The sequence below is a fragment of the Neoarthrinium moseri genome, assembly GCF_022829205.1.
Source record: "Neoarthrinium moseri strain CBS 164.80 chromosome Unknown scaffold34_Wmoseri_CBS_16480, whole genome shotgun sequence".
Taxonomy (NCBI): domain Eukaryota; kingdom Fungi; phylum Ascomycota; class Sordariomycetes; order Amphisphaeriales; family Apiosporaceae; genus Neoarthrinium; species Neoarthrinium moseri.
The window spans coordinates 1-20,444 of NW_026055148.1; the positions used below are offsets into that span (position 1 = coordinate 1).

At 55.3% G+C, this 20,444-nt stretch overlaps 8 protein-coding genes across 8 annotated transcripts; 3 read left to right on the top strand and 5 right to left on the bottom strand.

The window, feature by feature from the left end:
- Positions 1 to 22: 22 nt before the first annotated feature.
- JN550_008191 (uncharacterized protein) lies at positions 23 to 1,915 on the top strand (the record flags this gene model as incomplete). The annotated part of the gene is made up of 4 exons (XM_049320126.1): positions 23 to 105; positions 158 to 926; positions 1,224 to 1,601; positions 1,664 to 1,915. The coding sequence occupies 4 exons, from the start codon at positions 23 to 25 to the stop codon at positions 1,913 to 1,915; spliced, it is 1,482 nt and encodes a 493-aa protein (XP_049169704.1).
- A 552-nt stretch (positions 1,916 to 2,467) lies between these two features.
- On the bottom strand, positions 2,468 to 2,855 carry JN550_008192 (uncharacterized protein; the record flags this gene model as incomplete). Its single annotated transcript, XM_049320127.1, has 2 exons — positions 2,468 to 2,593; positions 2,655 to 2,855. The coding sequence occupies 2 exons, from the start codon at positions 2,853 to 2,855 to the stop codon at positions 2,468 to 2,470; spliced, it is 327 nt and encodes a 108-aa protein (XP_049169705.1).
- Positions 2,856 to 3,341: 486 nt separating this feature from the next.
- Positions 3,342 to 4,446, top strand: JN550_008193 (uncharacterized protein; the record flags this gene model as incomplete). Its single annotated transcript, XM_049320128.1, has 2 exons — positions 3,342 to 3,447; positions 3,578 to 4,446. 2 exons carry the CDS (start codon positions 3,342 to 3,344, stop codon positions 4,444 to 4,446), a joined length of 975 nt encoding a protein of 324 aa, XP_049169706.1.
- Positions 4,447 to 6,505: 2,059 nt separating this feature from the next.
- Positions 6,506 to 7,564, bottom strand: JN550_008194 (uncharacterized protein; the record flags this gene model as incomplete). The annotated part of the gene is made up of 3 exons (XM_049320129.1): positions 6,506 to 6,950; positions 7,043 to 7,315; positions 7,413 to 7,564. The coding sequence occupies 3 exons, from the start codon at positions 7,562 to 7,564 to the stop codon at positions 6,506 to 6,508; spliced, it is 870 nt and encodes a 289-aa protein (XP_049169707.1).
- Positions 7,565 to 8,643: 1,079 nt separating this feature from the next.
- On the bottom strand, positions 8,644 to 10,389 carry JN550_008195 (uncharacterized protein; the record flags this gene model as incomplete). The annotated part of the gene is made up of 1 exon (XM_049320130.1): positions 8,644 to 10,389. The coding sequence occupies one exon, from the start codon at positions 10,387 to 10,389 to the stop codon at positions 8,644 to 8,646; it is 1,746 nt and encodes a 581-aa protein (XP_049169708.1).
- A 1,443-nt stretch (positions 10,390 to 11,832) lies between these two features.
- JN550_008196 (uncharacterized protein) lies at positions 11,833 to 13,221 on the top strand (the record flags this gene model as incomplete). The annotated part of the gene is made up of 3 exons (XM_049320131.1): positions 11,833 to 11,913; positions 11,966 to 12,275; positions 12,332 to 13,221. The coding sequence occupies 3 exons, from the start codon at positions 11,833 to 11,835 to the stop codon at positions 13,219 to 13,221; spliced, it is 1,281 nt and encodes a 426-aa protein (XP_049169709.1).
- Positions 13,222 to 13,746: 525 nt separating this feature from the next.
- Positions 13,747 to 16,934, bottom strand: JN550_008197 (uncharacterized protein; the record flags this gene model as incomplete). The annotated part of the gene is made up of 4 exons (XM_049320132.1): positions 13,747 to 14,269; positions 14,328 to 16,039; positions 16,095 to 16,634; positions 16,719 to 16,934. 4 exons carry the CDS (start codon positions 16,932 to 16,934, stop codon positions 13,747 to 13,749), a joined length of 2,991 nt encoding a protein of 996 aa, XP_049169710.1.
- Positions 16,935 to 18,723: 1,789 nt separating this feature from the next.
- On the bottom strand, positions 18,724 to 19,899 carry JN550_008198 (uncharacterized protein; the record flags this gene model as incomplete). Its single annotated transcript, XM_049320134.1, has 1 exon — positions 18,724 to 19,899. One exon carries the CDS (start codon positions 19,897 to 19,899, stop codon positions 18,724 to 18,726), a length of 1,176 nt encoding a protein of 391 aa, XP_049169711.1.
- Positions 19,900 to 20,444: the final 545 nt, after the last annotated feature.

The following is a 20,444-nucleotide window of genomic DNA, read 5'->3' on the forward strand; positions in this document are numbered from 1 at the left end:
CCCCCTACTAGGCTTTCTCACTATGGCGATCCTTGGTTTAGTGAAAGGCGTGCCTCTCTGGCTCAGCGCCTCGATTGTGACAGCTTGCAATGCAATGGTCTTTGGGTGAGTGATGGTGGGCAATTTCTCAACTGCATCTCTGGCTAAGTCAATACAGGATGGATACCGGCACAATAGGGCCGGTAACCACCATGGACTCCTTTGTAAAAACATTTGGCGAATTCTCATCGACCATGCATGGTGTGATAGTCTCATCCATTCTACTACCGGGTGTTTTGGCAGCTCTCGTGGCTGGTATCCTAGCTGATCGCTATGGACGGACCCGGATGATCGCCATTGGCTCTGTGGTGTTTGGTCTCGGCGCAGTGGTGGAAGCTGCGTCGTCTCAGCTTGGCATATTTATCGTTGGCCGACTGATAAAAGGCGTTGGAGAGGGTATCTTTTTGAGTACCGTGTACGTACACGTGTGTGAGATTTCTCCAGCGAAGGTCAGAGGTATCATCGCCTCCATTCCTCAATTCATGATCACTCTCGGACTAGTAGCCGGGTTCTTCATCTCTTATGGAACCGCCAGTCTTCAGGGATCGATCAGCTGGCGTTTGCCTATCGCAATACAAGCATTCCTGGCCTTTGCAAATGCTGCGTTGTGCGGGCTAGTGCCTCCCAGTCCGCGCTGGCTGTTTGCCAAAGGCCGACCTGAGCAAGCAAGGACTATCATTGCGATGCTTGGTTTGGATGACGACGAGCAGGCTGAGCTCTTGACACTCGCTGTTTCAGGACTGGAACATTCGCCGGACCTGTCGTTCTGGCATAATCTACGGCAGACGGCAATCGAATTTCGCGAGGCTTTCTCAAAACCCTTTCGTGCGCGCACCGTATTCGGCTGTTTCATAATGGCGATGCAACAGTTCAGCGGCATTGATGGGGTTCTTTATGGTCAGTATTCCCAACGTCCCGTATTGTCTCCTTTCGCAATACTCTTGATGCATCTAGTTGGAATTACACGGCATTTGAACTAGACTTTCAAAGTATCTACAACAGACATTGATGAATCTGTTCCCCCAAAATCAGTGAATACGAAAAGACTAATATATCTCTTACTTGCAGTCAGTGCTATCACCTGCCCCTAAGGACATACACCGGGCTTGTAGGAGCCGTGGGATATGAACTACATGCGTTATATGCAGGACTGATTGAGAATTTGCTAACCCGTACTGTCACAGTACGCACCGATCCTGCTGCAGCAAGCTGGCGTCTCCTCCAGCCAAGCCAGCTTTCTAGCCTCCGGTGTATCCGCCCTTCTGATCATGGCTGTTACTGTGCCAGCAACGCTGTTCGCCGACCGATGGGGCCGAAAAACATCCACACTGGTGGGTGGCGCCTCAATCTTCTTTCTCATGCTTCTCATGGGTTCCATGTACGCCGCGGGCGAGGTGCACGCTGATAGCGGTGCGGGAAGGTGGGTCGTCATTGTCAGTATCTACTTGTTCGCATTGGTTTTCAATGCGACGTGGGCAATCGGCATACGGGCCTTCTTGATTGAGAGCCTACCGAGGAAGACTAGGAGCAGCGGAGCGAGTCTCGGTCAGGGGAGTAATTGGGTAAGTGCCATGACCTTTATTCACGTCTAGAGTTGATAATCCGGTGATACTGAATGCTGCAGCTCGCAAACTATGTCGTGGCCCTGACGACGCCGGTATTCATTTCATCGTCGTCCTTTGGGGCTTATTACTTCTTCGCTTTCTGTTCGCTGTTCACCACCATTGTGTGTGCTCTGTTCATGTACGAAACGAAGGGCCACAGCCTGGAAGTAATCGAGCAACGTTATCTCGAACGTCAAGTGAGAAGCACGGGGCGTTGGAGACCGAGTATCCAAGGATTCAGAATGAGGCGTATCAGAGCATCAGAAGGATGAATCAGGTTTGCTGCGCAGGTGAAACTCGAGGAATTATGTGAGATTCCTACGTGCAGTCTGTCCCGCTGTGCCAAGTCTCTGGAGCAGCGGGCACTGTATGGTATGATGTTGTCATCCTAGCGAAATTTTGTGGCATAAGATTTCGTGATGCCGTCCAGTGTTCGACTCAAGTATCGCAGTGTTAGAAGTAGTTGTTTCGCTATTGGGATAAATAGAACAAGCTATTGACCAAAGGTGTCTAGTCTGAATACGAGGAGACCTGGACCCTACAGGTCGCCTTCAGTGCACTATGAACACCGGCTTCACTCCTAGCAGACAGGAAAGCCACATATTGACACCCGTTTGTTTGACTGTTGGAGCAGCGGAACAACCACAGCTTTTTGCCACCCGCCCGTGTCTAAGGGTGTACCAGTGGTCACCATGGGTCCCTATTTATCTGTCTTCTTTGCGCATCCAGGTCGACGAGTGCCGAATCAGCTCTTACTGCACTAGAGTCTCTTACTGCAAATGCGTACTTCCTGATAAGGGACTTTTGCCCTCAGCGATGCGAGGTTAAGCCTTCTCAACGGCATCCATTTTAGATTGAACCTCATCGGTGGTAAACCGATGCATGAGCTTGACGGCCTTGGAGGCGCTCTGCGGCTGTTCTTCTGGCGCGGTAGCCTTAGAGACATGGATCTAATCAGGGTGAAGTCAGCAGGCTGTCTATAATCTCTCGAAGGAATATGTAAGTACAGACCACTGGGACATCGAAATCGTACAGGTCGCGCCACCGAGGTATTGACTCGGATTTAACAATATCAATCTCTTTGAATTCGAAGGGACGCTGGTCCCAGACATCCGAGAGGACGGATCTTGCCTGAGTACATAGCCCACAATTCTCCCGCGTGAAGAGAGTTATGCGGCAGGCGTGTTGGAGCAGCCTGCTAGTGAGGCGCATTTCGGCGAGACGACAGGTCGCCGATGTTTAGGACAAGTCGAGCTGGTAGGTCAAGAGGAAGCCAGGAATTCAACATCAGGAGAAATTGTAGTCAAAAAGCTGAGCACGCAGTTGATTCATGCAATACCGAGCCCTCGGTATCGTACGACGGTGGACGTCCCGACCCGGCAAACGCGTTTTCCAATGCGGGTTCCTTGCAGGAGACCCTCTCTTCTTTGGCCCCCCCGACCCCGACTTTCCCCAAATCCACGCAGAGGGCAGAGCCTCCCAACCCCAACCCCTGGTCGACTTCCAAGGTTGAGGCTGACCGATGTCATCCTCCCGGCAGGGCAGGCGGTGAAGATTTGGTCCCTCCAACGTCCGAATCCCGTCGAAGCTGTCTGCACCCTGGCATCTCCATCCTCGAAACCATTTCACCAGCACCGCAGTCCTCCGACCGAGCCAGATTCTCCAACCTTTCCTGGCAAGGCGATCCAGCTCGTCACGATGGCCCAGAAATGCGTGCACAAGGGCTGCGGCAAGATGTACACCGACCCGGACGAGGTGTGCACGTATCACCCTGGTCCGCCGGTCTTCCATGAGGGGCAGAAAGGTAAGCCGCCGTAGCTGCGGGACCCCATCAACGTCGCGGGCCCTCAAGGTCCCTCGCACTCCTGCGGCGACTGCCCGGTGCGCGGAGGGGGGCTTGGATTCTAGTCTAGATGCTAAGGAAGTTGCGCCAGGCTGGAAATGCTGCAAGCCCAGAGTCCTGACCTTTGACGAGTTCCTCACGATCCCGCCCTGCACCGAGGGCAAGCACAGCACCACAGACGTCCCGCCCGAGGTCGAGAAGAAGACGGGGGATGCTGCAGCCGTGGAGGCGACGAACCAATCTCTCGCCTCGAAACTGTCCGAGGTCCCGTCCAACGTGCCTTCACGTGCGCCCTTGACGCCGCAGCCGGCACCCACTGCCCCGCCCCCTCCGCCAGAGTCCGAGGACGACGAGCCGTCGCTCGAGATCCCCGACGGCAAGACCTGCAGGCGCAAGGGCTGCCATGCTACCTACAAGAAGGGACAGGCCCGGTCTGACGACGAGCAGTGCGTACACCACCCCGGCGCCCCCATCTTCCACGAGGGGAGCAAAGGGTACAGCTGCTGCAAGCGGCGCGTCTTGGAGTTTGACGAGTTCATGCGGATCGAAGGCTGCAAGACATCGCCAAGACATCTATTCATCGGCTCCGGTGAGGATAAGAAGAAGAGTCCTAGCGCAGAGGAGACGCTGGACACTGTGCGGCACGACTACTACCAGACGCCCAGCACGGTCATCGCGTCATTCTTCCTCAAGAAGATCGACAGCCCCAAGTCAACGGTCAAGTTTCAGGCCCAGACAATGCTCCTCGATCTAGTGACGAGCGACGCGACCCCCAAGAGGTACAAGGCCGACGTGCCGCTCTACGGTAAAATCGATCCCGAAAAGAGCACGTTCAAGATCTTTGGCACTAAGTTAGAGGTCAACCTGTCCAAGGCCGATGGCACGGGCTGGCCAGTCCTGCGCAGCGATGATCGGCTGACCGGCGAGATACTCCAAGTAGGCCGTGCAGGGAAGGTGTAAATGGCTTCTCAGCAGCACTCCTAATCTACTTGCAATCAACCAACGGTCTATCCGGCTTGGCCTCTCCTTTGATTGTACATCCGATGCATAGATATGCGCAGCCCATCGCCGGCAGCTGCAGATTGCCTAACTCAAAAGGTTTCCAATACCTATGTATGATGTGATGTGCCTTGCCCAGCACTGCCCCGAGCTGCCCGCAGGACCGCAGGGAGGCAGACAGTCTGTTCTCCGCCTTGGTATGCTGCTTCAGTCGCAGAAGCTCAAAGAATCTGATTAGACTTTCATTGCGGAGGAATCCCGATAGATGAATTGGCTTGGCGTAGGGCGATCGGCAATTGCAAAAGCTTAGACTCTTGGGTGAAAAGTCTTGGGACTGCGACCAACTTCCTTGGCTGAGCAATCAATCCAGAGACTATTCAACCCCTACGTACGCGTTTCCATGTGTTCCACCGGGCAGTGCAACACACTTTGCCAGCAGATCCTATGCGATCATTAGCCATGACAGTCTGTAGCGTGATTAATCGTGAACACTGGTCGACCAATAGGCCCACAGTTGTTGGTGTGCATAGTCTATCTAGGGCCGATAATAATGGATTAATGACGTGGAATACTACGAAGCTGGGGATTTTCCCCGTAGCGCTCCCCCAAGACCTCAAGACACCGAGACTGTGTCTCTGGGCTTGCGATGAACCAAATGCTGACGACAATCTGGCCCACAAAAGCAACAACCGTAGTCTCATTGACACCGCTCCGGAGCCGTATTACTCTCTCAAAGTCTCAACTGAGGCGTCCTTGGCGACGTCTGGGCATAGGCTGGGCACGAAAAAGTGGAACTCAACTCTCTTCTCTCCCAACCCAACCCAACTCATCAATAAACTCTACGGCAGAGACGAGGAAAAGGAGAAAAACAATCTAGAGCGAATCACATCAATCAAACGACCCACGCTCTCATCTCGGGTCCCTCCGGAAGTAGCAGCCGTGTGGATATATGAACGTATAGAGGGTGTAGTATTGCGACAGGGAATCGGGTCCCGCGCCCAAGGTGCCGGGATGGGCCTCATCCATCCTGGCGATCTCATGTGCTGCAACGCTGTCGCGGCTCTCGCCGTCGATAAGAGACAAACACACAGCCCCCCCCCCCCCATTCAGTGCGGCGTACAGAGAGCAAAACAAAAGCGCAGAAACGAAAAAGATTCGCAAGCCTGCCCAGCCCTGCGGCGTGCCTTTTAGCGTTTCACAGAGCGCCAGTCCCAGCCTATCCCGCGCCGCCGCGCCGGCAGATGGCGGATGGAAGAGGAGATGGGCAGGGAGGCAGGGGGCGCGCACGTGCGGATCCCGGCTTTAGGCCCTCTTGGTAGCCCGTCACGATCTATCCGGCTAGGCCGGGAGGAGGAGGGAGGGACGTTTGCCCAGATTCTCTGCTATGGAGGTAGTGCGTATGATACGACGGCATAGTCTCCCTCTAGTCCTGGATGAGTTGTTACGGTGAGTCAGACTGCCTAGAGTGAGCACTGTGTTGCCAGAGTAGAGGAGTCGGGGTCGCTCGCCGCGCCCGCTCTGTCCGACTCTCCTGGGAGTTGTAACCCTGTTCTAGCGACTGTGCGCAGTACTGATCATGGATGCCCGTTGCCTGCATCAAGGGCATTTGTTCATGGTGAGCGATTCGAGGGTCCAGATCTTCACGTAGAAATTCGATAGAGAACCATCTGAAATAGCATTGAATCTGATCCATAGTCATCGATAGTCTTCGGAATTTGTACAAGTCAGATATCACATATCGCTCCTATCTAAGAGATGCCAGGTCTACGCTCGATGCTTTCCGTCCAAGTCTCAGCATCACTTCGTGAACCAACCCATCCGTCCGTGGACTGTGTAAATGTGAACCTCCCATAAACGCCGTAATAACCCCCTTCCATTGGGGTCTCGCTTTTCGCTTACAATTCCAATTCCGTAATCAACACCAGAATAGTGAAAACGACATTCCTTCTCATAACAAAGCACAAAAACCAGTAAAACCATGCTCCGACCTTAATATATCCACTTGTTGCCCCAACTCCCCTTACGCCGGCCGCTGCGCCTCCACGTCGTAGTCCTCGCCGTGCTCGCGGCGCACCGTGGCCTGGATGAGGGCCTTGCCGTCCCGGATGCCCAGGAAGCTGGGCCACTTGCTGACGACGTCGTCGTGGCCGCCGACGTCGATCTCGAAGGTGACGACGCAGGGGCTCGCGCGCGACGAGAGCTGCAGCAGCTGGGCCCGGGGCGCCTGGGCTGTCGGCGCCGTGCTGTTGGCCCGCGACCGCTCCTCGACCTCCTGCTTGATGCTCGTCGCCGACGAGCTGGTCGTCTTCTGGTTGGTCAGGTCCGACTGCGAGCCGCTCCGCGACCGCCTCCTCTCCGCGCGGTGGAACTTGAACTTCAGGTGTGCCTTCTTGGCCAGGATCGGGAACAGGTGGCCGAAGCCGGCAACGACCAGGACTGGGGTACCGAGCGCGAGGGCCCATTTTCTGTGTGATATTGGTCAGCAACGTGTTCTTTGGTATCTTGGGAATCGGCAGGTAGGATCATGGCTGTCCTGGGAAGTAGATGGATAACGTACGGGTGTCTGATGTCGGTGAGTGCGTGGTATAATGCCAGCACGACACCCAATACAGCGATCTCCGAGCCTAGTTGCAGCATGGTCCACGTTGACCAGTATAGCGACATGAGATCCTCGCCTTCGCAGAACTGCAGGGCCAGCAGACAGTAGACCTCCATCACCACGGCGACGCCGGCGATGAAGAACAGCGCTGTCGAATATGCCATTGCGATTCTGAGTTTCCTCCTCAACTCCTTTTTATCGAAGTCAGGGTCTTCGGCGTATTTCATAACTCTGGCCGGCGCGTTAGTCCATCGATGCTCTTTCTGGGGTTGCATTAAGGAGATGCAGATAACGTGTGATGACGCGAGGAGCGAGAGCCACTACTTACGACTGGTATATCCATGATGCTACGAACAAAATTCCGATCACGAAGACGAACAACGACCAATAGAGGGCATCAAAATGGATCCGGTTGAGGTTGCTTGTGAAATGTGCATAGTGAACGCATTGTTCTTCGTCGACAGGTTGAAAGCCGGCCATGCTAGGTATAGTCCTGTCTCGAGGGATACTAGTGTTCTTCAAAGACAAGAATAATACTCAATTTAAAAAAAATAATGCTAGACCTTTGGGCAGAGACCTCGTTGAATATCAAAGGGGATAATCGAAAAGTTAAGGGTATTGCCAATGGTGAGGAATAGTATTGGTGGAAATAAGAATGGTCTCGATATGAATAATTTTCTAGTCAGAAAGAGAGAGGGACGACGCAGATATGTATTTTCGACTCTCAGAGGAGGTGCACTGTCTATGGGCGATCAAGTACACTGGTCAAACAGGCCGTGTAATTAGCAAGTAGCTGCCCAGGCTTGCCAGGGGCCAGTGAATGAGCCTTACGGGAAAAGCGTAATTCCACGGCACTGTGAAACCTTGAGAACCTTCTCGGGGCTCGTTCACGGACAGGGTACATTGCCCAGGCGGGCCAGAGGGTGGATAGTGGCAGAATAGTGTTGCAGATGACGGCAGGAGCGAGATAAGGCAGTAAGATTGCCTTCTCTGATTTGCTTGACTAGCATCGTGATAGATGATAGGGCTCTTGGCTTGGCGGTTGAGGCGGAGTGAAACAATACTGTCGATCACCCTTGGCGAGAATCGACCTGGAGCGTGCTCGATAGCGCGACGGCACTTGTAATGCAGTTGCTCCAGTTGTGTGTCACTGGTGAAGAGAACAACTCAGCCACAAGAAGAACACAGAGTTTGTGGCAGCTTAGCGGGCCCGAAGGTCGCGAACCTCCAGGCGGGGCGAAAACAGAAAAACAGAAGACAAAGGAATGGTGATTGTTTCTGAATCGAATCTGTCGTCACTTGTGGAGTTATTAGGTGTGACAAATGTTTGTCGTCGCAATGTGCCAAGTGAATAGTATACCATGGATGGAGCCGACTGGGCGGCATACCCCTACCCCAGGCAACATTTCGTCGGGACTCAGTTGGGACGTCAGCGACGTGGGGGTTTCTCCATCCATCGTGGAGCTTGGAAAATGCCATCAAGGAGCCCCTGGAGCTTCCCGCGGTAAGGGTGTGCGGCTGCTTTCATGTGGCGTTTTATTAAGCTTCGAGATCTACCTCTACTCCATGCCCTCCATTAGCTCGGTCCGGTCTAGCACCATCCCTTTCTGCCCAATGTACTCGCGGAGAGAGTCCCACTCGGGCCCTTCTTCTTCGCCTTGGCGCCATTTCTCACTGAAGCCCCATGCGCAGGCTACCCTGTCCAACGCGGCCCTCTCTTCTTCCCGGATCCAGCGCATCCGGAGAGCTACGCCAGGGGCCCACGTGACCCGCTTCATCTGGTCATTGGCCGTCGTCGCTGATACGATGCCTATGGAAGCTGTGAAGCCCACGTAGGCTAATATGCCGGCAAAAGCCACGTTGGTTGCAGTAGCGGTGTCCATGGCATCCTGGAAGACCGAGAAGCTCCTCGCCAGTGCGTAGGCTGCCACCGGGGTCGCGGCAAAGGTGATGCCGGGTGCTAGACCTTTGCGCAGCAGCTTGGATCGGATGAAGGCCGGGGTCGTGTAGCTATTTTCGATGATACCAACTGCCGCATCCAGATTCTTGGCCTCGATCGCAGAATCGAGGGCCGTCTCAGCTACTTTTGGATCTATAGCGTGTGCGGCCTTGTTGGGGTTTGGTTTCGTATACTGGATTGACCCTGACTCTTCGCGAGCCATGGGTTTTGAAGCGTACATTTGGAACACTCGTGGTAGCGTCTCGGGCCTATTCAAACTGGCTTGAGCATGGACGTACTGCTGGAGGAGGCTTGGCGTGATAAAGACGGTTGGGTGGGCGACCGTTTCGTAAGCCGCCTGTGAGATTTTGTCGATCAGCTGCTTGAGCTGGGCGGTGATGCCCACGCCTCCAGCAGTGGCAACGGGCGCTTGCGATGCCGATCGGGAGGCTTTGCGACTGCTGGCGTCCAGCGACAGCAGATTCGAGGCAGTCGAATCCAACTCGTTCACCATGTGACTGATCTGAGGCCGTAACGACTCGTCTGTGATGTAGTCGGCGACCACCTTGCAAGCTTGCAGAGCGGCAGCCACGTCCTTCTCGGACGGAATGCCTCTGTGGTTCGTAACCTTGGACTTGCTGTTTTCAACGTAGGCCAGCATGTTCGTAAGGGACATGAGCTCCTGGCCCCCAACGGTGGGGGTCGACGATCGCCTGCTCTGCGTCTCCTCGACCGTTTGCTGTACGGCTGCGGAGCTTTGGCGTGAGCGGCCGCTTGTGGCAGATGCCAGCCATCGCTGCTTCTCTGTGGTCGTGGGCACGCCGAGACTGGTGCCTCGCGCGGCTCGAAGCAGTAAAGGCCGAGGTCTGGAAACGCTCCGCGTGGTGAATGCAGCCTTGGCTCTGTTCGGGCGTCGCACCGTTAGGGCGTCGCAGATGAGGCAGACAGGACCCTGTCTGGGGGCGAGCGCGGGTCGGCGCACGGCGGTGGACATGCCCAAAGCCGCGGGCGACATTGGCGCGCGGGGAAAGACGAGCGGAAGCGTCGATGTCGTGTAGTGTAGGCCGGGGCGGGAGGTGCTCGGCGGGGAGGAAAGATTCACGGTAGACTGGTTTGACAGGAGGCTGTGAAGTGACGCGATCTCTCGTCTGGAGTTCCAATGCGCGTGGGGAGCCTGAGCTGCGGTGGAAAATTCCTGCCCCGGGGATTGTCCAATTAGAGCCCCAGCTACCCAGGTATCTAGGTACCTGGCGGATGGGCTGCTCGGCAGCTCTAGGCCTGCCCCCGGCACGTTAAGATACCTAAAGTACTGTACGTATGTACCAGGGTCGGCGGGGTCCAATTGCCATCCAGTACTACACAGCATGATGCATACTACATAGTATTGGGCTGACAGGGTGGCCAATGGGACTCAAGGCTTTTGGCAGCACCTACAACCGCTCTTGCCTACCAGGTTTGCAAGCTTTCGGAACTCGACCGGGAAACATGCAGACCAGTTTGCAATAAGCCACCAAGGCAAGGCAGTAGGGTTTGCAAGACCCCCCCATTATTGGTAAGGACTCTGGAGGCAATCGCGCATCGTAAACGCTAGCGATAGACTATTTGCAGCACCCCGTTGCCCTTACCAGACTTCCCACGACTCACGAGAGCACGGTTCTGGGATGTTTCCACTTGAAGGTCCCCAAGGGGTTCCAGGTGAGTTGATCGACAGCAGGGGGGGGGACTGTGCTGAGCATTTCGAGTCATCAATGGGCTGCCCAGACCACTAGGGCGGCCAAGCCAATCCCAAGACTACCCGTCTGTCTTTTGTCCATATCCGTGCCTGAAACGGGATGCGATGGAGTGACGGGAAGCATTATGGCATAATGGCCCGGAAACTTGTCCGATAGAGAGGGCGTGTCGCTAGACAACAAAAGTACGGTTGTATAGTATAGCATGTCGATCACGAAAGCCCGTGACGAGGCTCGATCCAAGAGTTGTCTACCCATCACGCGAGCTTCCTGTGGAGCCTGCGTAGACACAACCGATTGGGTCTCTGATTGTGGCAATCCTTCTATGCTATGCATGCATGTGTGAGTATGTACAGTAACCAGAGAGCATAGCCTTAGCAGACCTAGGTACCTCGAAGCGATGCATACTGTATTACTGATCTGCATGGAGGTTTGATCAAGTCACATGCCCAACTCCAACTATCTACCAAGTTACTCGGTACGCTCTGATTCATTTGTGCGTGTCGAAGACATTATTCGATACGCACGCGCTGTCTCCAAGACTGGAAGCGTGTGAAGATGGGCCCTTGGGGCGACCCTGAACCCGCCAGCGCCAAGGCCCGCTGCCTGACCAGACATGCGCAGGTTGACTGCGCCACACGCAGTGACGACACGCGGCTGAAGTGAGGGTCCGCCGCCGCCAGCGCCGCCAACGGGCTGCGGGCCAGGCTTCAACGTCGGGCCTCGAAAGCCAGTGAGCTGTCGGCATTCCTTCACTCACTCGACAACGTGCGACTTGGCCTCGTGGATGCAGCCTGCTCCAGGACCAGACAACGGCCTCAATTTTGCATCGTATAGCGGACGCAATTGCATTATTCATTTCTTATCCGCCCCATTCCACGACCCCGAACCGCTCGTGGAGACAGCTCTGGTGATCGAGCGCAGTCCGGCCGGGCGCCCACGCGACATCAGCATCGCATTAGCACCAGCACCAGCACCAGCACCAGCACCACAGCTCTACGATTCCTGCCGACGAGCTCCAAGCTTGAGGCTTCAACATGCCGCCTCCTCCACCACCTCCCCCGCCGCCCCCGCCGGGCATGGGAGGGCCACCACCACCTCCCCCTCCTCCGCCCCCGGGGGGTCTACCATCTAAGAAAGCTGTGACCGGCGCAGGACGTGTATGTGTGCGCCCGAGATCCCGGGGTTATCCGGCAAGCTGACAGTCGACAGGGCGCATTGCTCGGCGATATCCAGAAGGGCAGGGCCCTCAAGAAGGCCGTTACGAACGATCGATCGGCACCGCTGGTTTCGGCACCGTCTGGCGGAGGGGCGGCTCCCCCGATAGGAGGAGCACCACCGGTCCCAGGCTTGGCTCCGCCCGTGCCTGGAGGTAGCAGATTACGGAGCAACAGTGACCAAGGGAGCCGAGATAGCGGCGCGGCAGCGGCAGTAGCGACAGATTCGGCACCACAGTTGGGAGGCCTGTTCGCCAGCGGCATGCCGAAGCTGAAGAAGCGCGGCGGTGGTGTGAATACAGGTGGTAGGTTCTCCCCATACCTCACGCCAGCCTGCACAAATACTGACCCGATCGAACAGCGGATAGCGGAGCTTCATATCTTTCGGACTCGGAAGCAACAAAACGATCATCGGCTCCGAAACCACCATCCTTCGGTGCCCCCAAACCACCGGGCGGAGCTGCTCCCGCGATCCCCGGCCGGCCGGTTCCACCTGCACCCGGAGGACTGCCGTCCCTTCCGTCGATAGCGAACTTGAGGAAGACCCCAAGTGATGTCCCGCGGCCTATGTCCTCGGCGTCCATGAAGGCGCCTCCGCCCTTACCCCTAGGCAAGAAGCCGCCGCCCCCGCCTGGCTCTCGCAAGCCGTCAGGGGCACCACCTGTACCAGGTGCACCTCCTCCTCCACCAGTCTCAGCGCCGGCCCCGCCAGCTCCCCCTCCGCCGCCACCGTCATCAGCTCCAGCTCTGCCTTCGGCGCCGCCTCCAGCCCCCGCGAGGTCACAACCCCCGCCTCCTCCCCCAGGAAATGGGGTGTCGCAAAATATCGCCCTCCAAGCTGCCATCCGCGCATCAGGCGGTTCGTCACCATCAGCTGCGCCTCCAGCTCCTCCACCGCCGCCCCCGGCAGCCGCTCCCTCGCCACCTTCGTCAGCGCCGCCTCCACCCGCTGCTCCACCCAGCCGGCCGCGCGCAGCTTCAAACCTTCGCACCTCCATGTTGGACCCCAGCGCCTACACGCTGTCGCACAACGGTAGCACCAAGTCGCCCTCGCCGACCAGGTCTAGCTCGACGGCAGGCTTTGCGAGCCCGGGCGGCGGCGGCGGCGGCGGGCGGTTCGTGGTCGAGGACAAGCGGTGGCGCTTCACCGACGAGGCCCAGCTGCCGAAGCCGCGGCCGTTCCAGGGCGGGGCCAAGAAGTACCGGGCTGGAAGGGGCAGCAGCGTGCCGCTGGATCTGAGTGCGTTCTAGGGGAACGCGAGCGATCGTACGGACGAGATGGCTAGGAAGCCCCACGGGAGACCAAGGGGCAAGACGGACGCAGCCAAGGGCCTGGGCGCGGGCAAGTTCTGGCGCCGCGGCGGCATCGAAGAATAGAGTCTCAATGTCGTGATGTGAGGGGGCTGCGGGGGCTGCGAGACACCCATCATGGCTCCGGAACTCTTCCACAGCCACGGTTATGAGTGCCGGTGAATGGCCTGACAGGAGCTTTTTATATTAGTCAAGCTGTATTGAGTAGGAAGGAGACGAGTGCTTCTGCTCTCCAAGTGAGCGTCACGAGGGTAAATGCGAGAGAAGGAGAGAATTAGAATTACACTGCATATCACACACAAATCCTTCACGGCTGAACGATCGTGCGCCAATTCAGTAAGGCAATCGCCTGAATTCTCATCTGCAGGATCTCTATCTACAGCGACCGCATACAAATCAGAGGTCATTCTCCCTCCGTAGGATCGCAAAAACATGTAGCCATGGCGTGCTCTCTATAGTGACCAGTTACCAATAATACTCTGCGGGGCCTGAGGCTCGTTGCTGCATGGCCACATCCTCCCTGGTGAAGGGTGGATAGCCGTATCGCAGGTCGTCCAGGCGGTTGTCGCACGAGGCGCCCACGCCGTCCATGTGCTTGATAACACTCGTGGCGGTCCTAAGCAGGTCGTCGAACGCGCCGGATTTGTCGAGCGACTCGGGGGTCCACTCGGCCTCCTGCAAGAATTCCAGGCTGTTGTTGGCGCGCAGCGCATGATCCGCTTTGATGGAGGTGATGTGGGCTTCGAACCAGGCCGGGGCGATGCCGTCGTGGGGGATGCTGACGTCGGCGTAGGCGCGGAATTGGAACGCGTCGTCGCCCTTGGCGACGATAGCCTTTTTCATGCACTGCACGCGTGTGATGTGAAGCTGGCAGGTGTTCTCGCGGTTCTGAAATGTGGCAACCTGACGAATGCGGACGGATTTGGTCTCGACACCCCAGCCCCGGAAGTTGACGAAACCCAGGACAGGGGAGCCGTCCGGTTGAGGCCTATTAGGTCATATTGGCGAGACAGCACAAGTGGACATAGGGGCTCGTATAAACTTACTTGACCTCCAACGATGCGACTACCTCCTTAGCGAAGGACATACAATTCTTCTCGATATCCGGAAGCGCGTCGACTACAAGTCTAAGGTCAAAGTCTCGCTGGGTGCAGTGAACATAGATATTGCTCTGCTTGGTGTCCGCTTTTCGAAGCTTGTAGGAGAAGTCATGGGCATCTATTTCAAGAACGAAATAGTGCTTGACTCCGTAGTCGCCCGTGGTCATACACCAAAACTCGTAGAAGGCCCGTCGCTTGGATCTCTGCCACATATCTGAGTATGTGTCTTTAGACTTGACCAAGTTGCTGAGATAGTTCATGTCTTCGCCACGTAGGCTGACGATATCCGAGAAGTAGAGGTCCCGAGGCTGTGTGTGCTTCTCAAGTCGATCTTCCATCTCTCGTACTGACAATGTCCGCGGACCTCGAGGCTCCTTGGGAATAGTCATATGTTGGTAGTTGATCTTGGTGAACCATAGCCTGCCCAGCTCTGCTTTTAACGTCACAGAGCCTTGATATACTCGGAGCGGTGCGAATATCTGATAGAGGCTCCCTTTGATCTTCTTCTGAGCGGCGGAGTCAATGTAAGGCGCAGACCCTCCTTCCATCTCTCGGTCCTGAGTCTTACTTGCCGCCTTTTGCTTCATGGTCTGATGGTACTGACCTGGTTCCTTCTCCACAGGTGACACGACTCGAATGGGAGAAAGAGGTCGAGCTAGAAGCACAGTTTCATGAGGGGAGAAACTCAACAGATCGTGGGGTTCTTCCCGTCTGGTAGCTTGTAGTGAGCTCGGCACCACGGTGTTCCCAAGTAGATCATCGTCAGAGCGGATATGCAGATTTCCTCCATTGGTGAATGGATCCTCTAGTTGCTTCTTGCCCTTGTTCGGAGTACTGGTAGCGCTGTTGGTACCCTTGCCAAGCGTAACGAGCTGGTTCTTAATATTCTGGATGCGATTATCCCGTGATAACGGGGTACGCTGGTGAACTTGGCTACTGGCGTTTGTGGTTTGGGGGCTTGGATCCATTTCGCTTCGAGACTGATAGATGGGAGTACGGTGGAAACGGTTGGCCGTCAATCCTATACCCGGCTGTTCGTCTCCATCAGCACGGGTAGCCACTGTAGTCTCTTCGAAAGTCATGAGATCTTCCTCGATAGGAAGGGGTTTATGCCCGACGTGGTCGAGAGTGGGTTGCTTGTGTCTGTTGGCACCCCAAGATGCAACACTCGTGGACGTTGCGACGGAGCGGATCGGGAAGGTTGGGAGCGTGGTCGCCCATTCGAGAACTCGAGGAGCGGCTTGTGGATTGACCCGCTCTAAGCATGTGCTATTCGCACCCTCCAGCGTTTGGGGGATACTGGGCGGCGAAACTCCATTAACATCCCAATTCATGACTTTGTCGGAAAACGACCATTTATCGAAGGCAAGAAATTCGTGCCTGGAGCTCTTCCGAGATATCGTAGGAGATGTCTCACTAGTTGCAGAATGACCAGGCTTTGGCTCCTTGACAGATCGAACGAAACTTCCTTTCTCAAAAAGCTTCTCATAGTCCTTCTCCACCGCGAACTTGGTCGGATCAAGGAACACAGGGGTCAAATAACGCTTCCTGTTTGTTTGACCCAAGTATCGAAGTTCGACTTCGGTAATGGCCTTGCCATCTGTCTGCTCAGTGTAGAGGACATTGACTTGTGTCCCTCCTAATTTGGGCTCCATCTCCTATCAACACGTCAGCATACTGCAACAAGTGACTAACGTTCTCTTCTTTGCTCACATAATACTTCAGCGCGACGTCCAACTTGTTATAGGCTGCCGATACGTCCGAGATTTCGTTAGAACCGAAATGGAGTGAGAGGCCATCAGTACCTCCCATCACCACACATCCAGTAGAACTAGAGATCAACTCAACAGGATCGCAGTCGAGGAACAACTTCTTGATGGTCATTCCTTCCTTGGCCTTGTTCTCGGGCATACGCCACGTGGCTCTGTGACCCAGAGCCTTGATCTCACTAGGGTAAGAGAACCACTCGTATGCAGCAACCTCGCTATGACTGAGTGACTGAAGTCTCCACTCACTGAGGCTCATGATCCTGTTGCTATTGGTTTTCTGCTCATACTTAGCTTGAGCCCGGGAATTGAGAGAAACGCTCACGTTCAAAGTCGGAGGTACTTCATCATGCGGAAGGTTGCCCAGCTCAGATGAGACCATCTGGTTCAAGATCCTGAAGGCGCTGGTCACGATTTGTTCCTCGTTGCCACGGAGACATCGTATCTCGAAGCACCCCCTGTTGATGTTGTATGTGACTTCGGGGTTCTACTCGAATCATCAGTGACAAGGCCTCTAGCTTAATACAGTTTGTGAAACCTCCTTCGGGAAGGCGAGGTGATTTGAACTTACTACAATGTCTTTCCGAAGTTCTGCATAGAACTCTTCCAAGCCTTCAGGGCGTAGAATCCAGTTGCTGCTCAGGGAGAAACTCGAATAAGCGTTGTTTCCGAACTCTTGAGCAACCTTTGGCGGGGATTTCTGAGCGCCAGCAAGCTGCTGGCGAGTCCACGCTGGGAAGTATGTGCGCATGGAGCGATGTCCCTGCGCGTTAGGTACGTATGCCATCTTCAGGTAGGTGACACTACTTCTGCGAGAAGCACATGAGCCAGACAGAGTCTGGTTGAGCTTTGATCCAATTAGTTCCAGCTTAGGGGATGGATTGGTTTGATACCATGCGCTTGTCAGTGTTCCGTAAGTGGCTGTGGAGCTCCAATATCAGAGTGCCCTCGCTAGGTAGCCGCATGCGATGTGGCGGAGTCTTGAATGTGCGGTCGGATTGCAACGTGGAGCTGCACGCTTGCGACCGAAATGGTTGGTCTTGCGTGGATCACGGGAGGGTGAGGGTGATGATGTTCGGCACGGCGATGAAGATCTCGCGATGGGAAGTGGAGGGGCAAGATTACTTACCTGCTCAAAATCTGAGCGTGGTGATGGTCATCCGAGTGGAAGACGCTGCGGAAGGGGCGTGGGAATCCCAAGGTCAGTCCTCACCTGGGACGATCCCGTGCTTCACTAAGATGAGCGAGGGGACAGTTCCCGATGGAACGAATGGGATGAGAAGTTGGTAGAACTTGTGAGGGCTGAGACTGTGGGATGGAGAAACAGCCTTTTGTGGTGTTTTGTGGGTGAGGATGTGAGTTTGTTTGCAACTCGGAGTCGAGACTGGGAAAATCTACCTAGGTACTTAAGAAATTCGAACAGAACGATCGCCGACGTGGGTCGTGATCTTGGTGAATGGAAACCTGGTGTAATGGCGTGCAAGTAAGCGTCCATCAGGGTTGGTCTCTAATATCACCAAGGCGATGGAGGTTAACCTGCGACCAACACGCTGCAATACGCTATATGTTGGGGTTGTGGCCCGTGTAGCACAGATGTTGAGGCTCATCCACATGCATGAGCAATGGAATTATCGAAGAAGCCAAGAACCTATGAGCACGAGATTGTGCATAAGGTATTGCATGATATGCTAGATCACAGAATGAACGTGCATGGTTAGGGGAAGGTACAGTGTGCCACCATCTTGGTAGGCAGGTGCGTGAACTGAACGTTTAGTATTCAGAAGAAACCCGAACAAAGTACTATGTACCAAGGGGAACCCGTGGATCGTTGTGTGGACGGCTATATCTGAGCACGTACGCGTGCATATACAACATTCCGCCTGCAATTTGTTCATTCACGCAGTCATACGTAATACATAACACATGGAGATAGTTGGGATCGAAGTCAAGAGAATTACTATTCCTTTCTACTATTTTAGACCGGGTATATGCAACATAATAAATAAAATGGCTCCCGTCCCCTTCCCTGTTATGCTATCTCACACACAAAGGAAACGGACCGTGTCATCAACGCAACGGTGTTCGTGCGCGGTATATGGGGTTGTTTCATTCTTTCTCAGCGCCGCGACCATCCCTTCCGGCCTGATCATCTCGCACCCGACCCCTGAATGGGTTTCGTATTAGGAAGTCTCATTTGGACTTTTGGATCTCCTTTTTTTTAGAAGTACGTCCAGACTCCCTGGACTCCGGGGGCTTCAAAAAGTTTTCCTCCAGACCGGTCAGGGGTGCCGACTTGTCACCCCCTGATGCCATCATGCCCGCTGATCTCCGAATTTGTAGATCGGCTGGAATATTCCTCCTCTCGGTCGACTGGGGAGAAAAGGTTTACCCGCCTCTTTGGCTGGAGCTGGAGAGTTGAAAGGTTTCCAGATGGGAATTATGTACAGTCGAAGCCACCCAAGCCGCATGATACGGGTTCAGGTGGAGGTAGTAGAAGCGAACTGTTCGGAGGGAACAGGTAAGAGTGTCGTTATTTCGTGATGCCCACCCACGGGATCCTCTCGGGTCTCATCTCGTTATTGGGCCCCCTTGACGTTCTCCTTTACTTTCAGCGCCCACCTGAGCTGCCCTAATACACTCTTCGTCTCCTCGATCGTCCTCAGCTGCTCCTCTTCCCTCTGCCTGGCCGCCGTCTTGATGGTTTTAAGCGCCTCCTCCTGCTCCCTCTTGTAGGCCTCGAATTGTGCCCCTATCTCGTCCTTTTGCCTCTTGAGGTCTCGGATGTTTCCATCTTGCTGGTCGCACAGGTCCCGGAGCGTGTTGATCTTCTCGTCGTCCTTCTTGCGCTCAATGACGATAGCTGCAACCTCTGCACGGAGGTTCGTGGCTGTGCGTTTCACCTCATCCCCTTGATCTTTCCAGTGTGATGAGATGGCGTTGTAGCGGCCTTCCATGAGCGCGGCGTGGGTCTTGGCTTCCTCAACCTGCACGTTGGCATCCCGGCGGCCCTTTTCCATCTCGTCCCGCCATGTCTTTTCTCTTCCCAGTGCCTCAACTGCCCGTTTCTTCTCGGCCTCGACGGACATCTGGAGGTGTTCCACTTGCCGCTCCTTTCGACTCAGTAGAGTTTTCGTAACGTTGGCTTCTAATAGCCTCGACTCGTATTCTGACACCATGCGCTCCATCTTGTCCTCCATGAGCTTCGCTTGCTGCTTGGCCTCTTCTGACTTGATCCGTTCCAGCTTGAGATCTCGCTTTAGCGCCTCGTTGTCCGAAACCAGCTTGTTGATGACCCGACCCGTCTTTCCCAGCGCAGCCTTGCCCACGGTGCCATCCCATTGTGGCGAGCCTTCACGAGCCGACTGTGCATGATCATCCATGTCCGAGCTCGCCTCCGTACCGTTGCTCTGTCTTATTGTGATGTTGCTCGAAGACATTGCCGCGAAAATGGGGCTTTTGCTCGCGGACTGCGACTGCGACTCCGGGTGCGAGGTTGGCGGTTTTAACCGTGAGCTGGACCCGTTTTGTGCTTGGAACTGCGATGGGTTGTGGGAGTAGTACGAGGCGCCGCTGGCGTTGCTGTTGACCGAGCTCGAGAAGGCACTGTTCCTCGCCGAGGGCGACTCGATGCTGGACGTGTCCGAGGCGGCCTCGAAACTGGGTACTGTGCGGATGGTGGAGGGGATCTGGCTGCCGTTCAGCGGAGACTTGGGCGAGTTTGCGTAGGTGCTGCTGTATCTCGCCTCGGCCATGCTGACTCTCTGATTGCTTCTTGGGGAGGACGAGAGGACGGAGCCGTAGTCGGCGGGTGTGTTCTTGGTCGGGGTTCTGATTTCGCTCGTCGCATCTGCCGCTAGGAGATAGGCCGGACTGATCGGTTCTGTGTTTAGACGAGCTTAAATTAACGACGATGCCAAACAATGACCATAGAGACGGCGTAGAATGCCCATTCGCGCGTGGGTCACAAGCGTCGGCCCCAAGCCACGAGCAACAAAGAAAATGGCGTCCGGAGGGCTTGACGGGGTCCAAAACGGAGTGTTTGTTTCAGACAAGGCCGCGGCAGAGGAACAGAGTCTTGGGGGGATTTTGGAGAGAAGGCAATGCGCAAGAGACAGACACTCTATGCGACCAGCCGACAAAAGGTAATAAGCGGCGGTGCAGGTCCTGTGTAGAGGCTTACCGTTTTTGTTGTCTTGCTGATGTTTTGGAACGGAGGATCCTCGACTGCGACTAGCACGGCGCGGCTTCTGCAGTCTGCTGGGCATTGCTATGGGGGCCCTTGGGGCGGGCGAGTAGC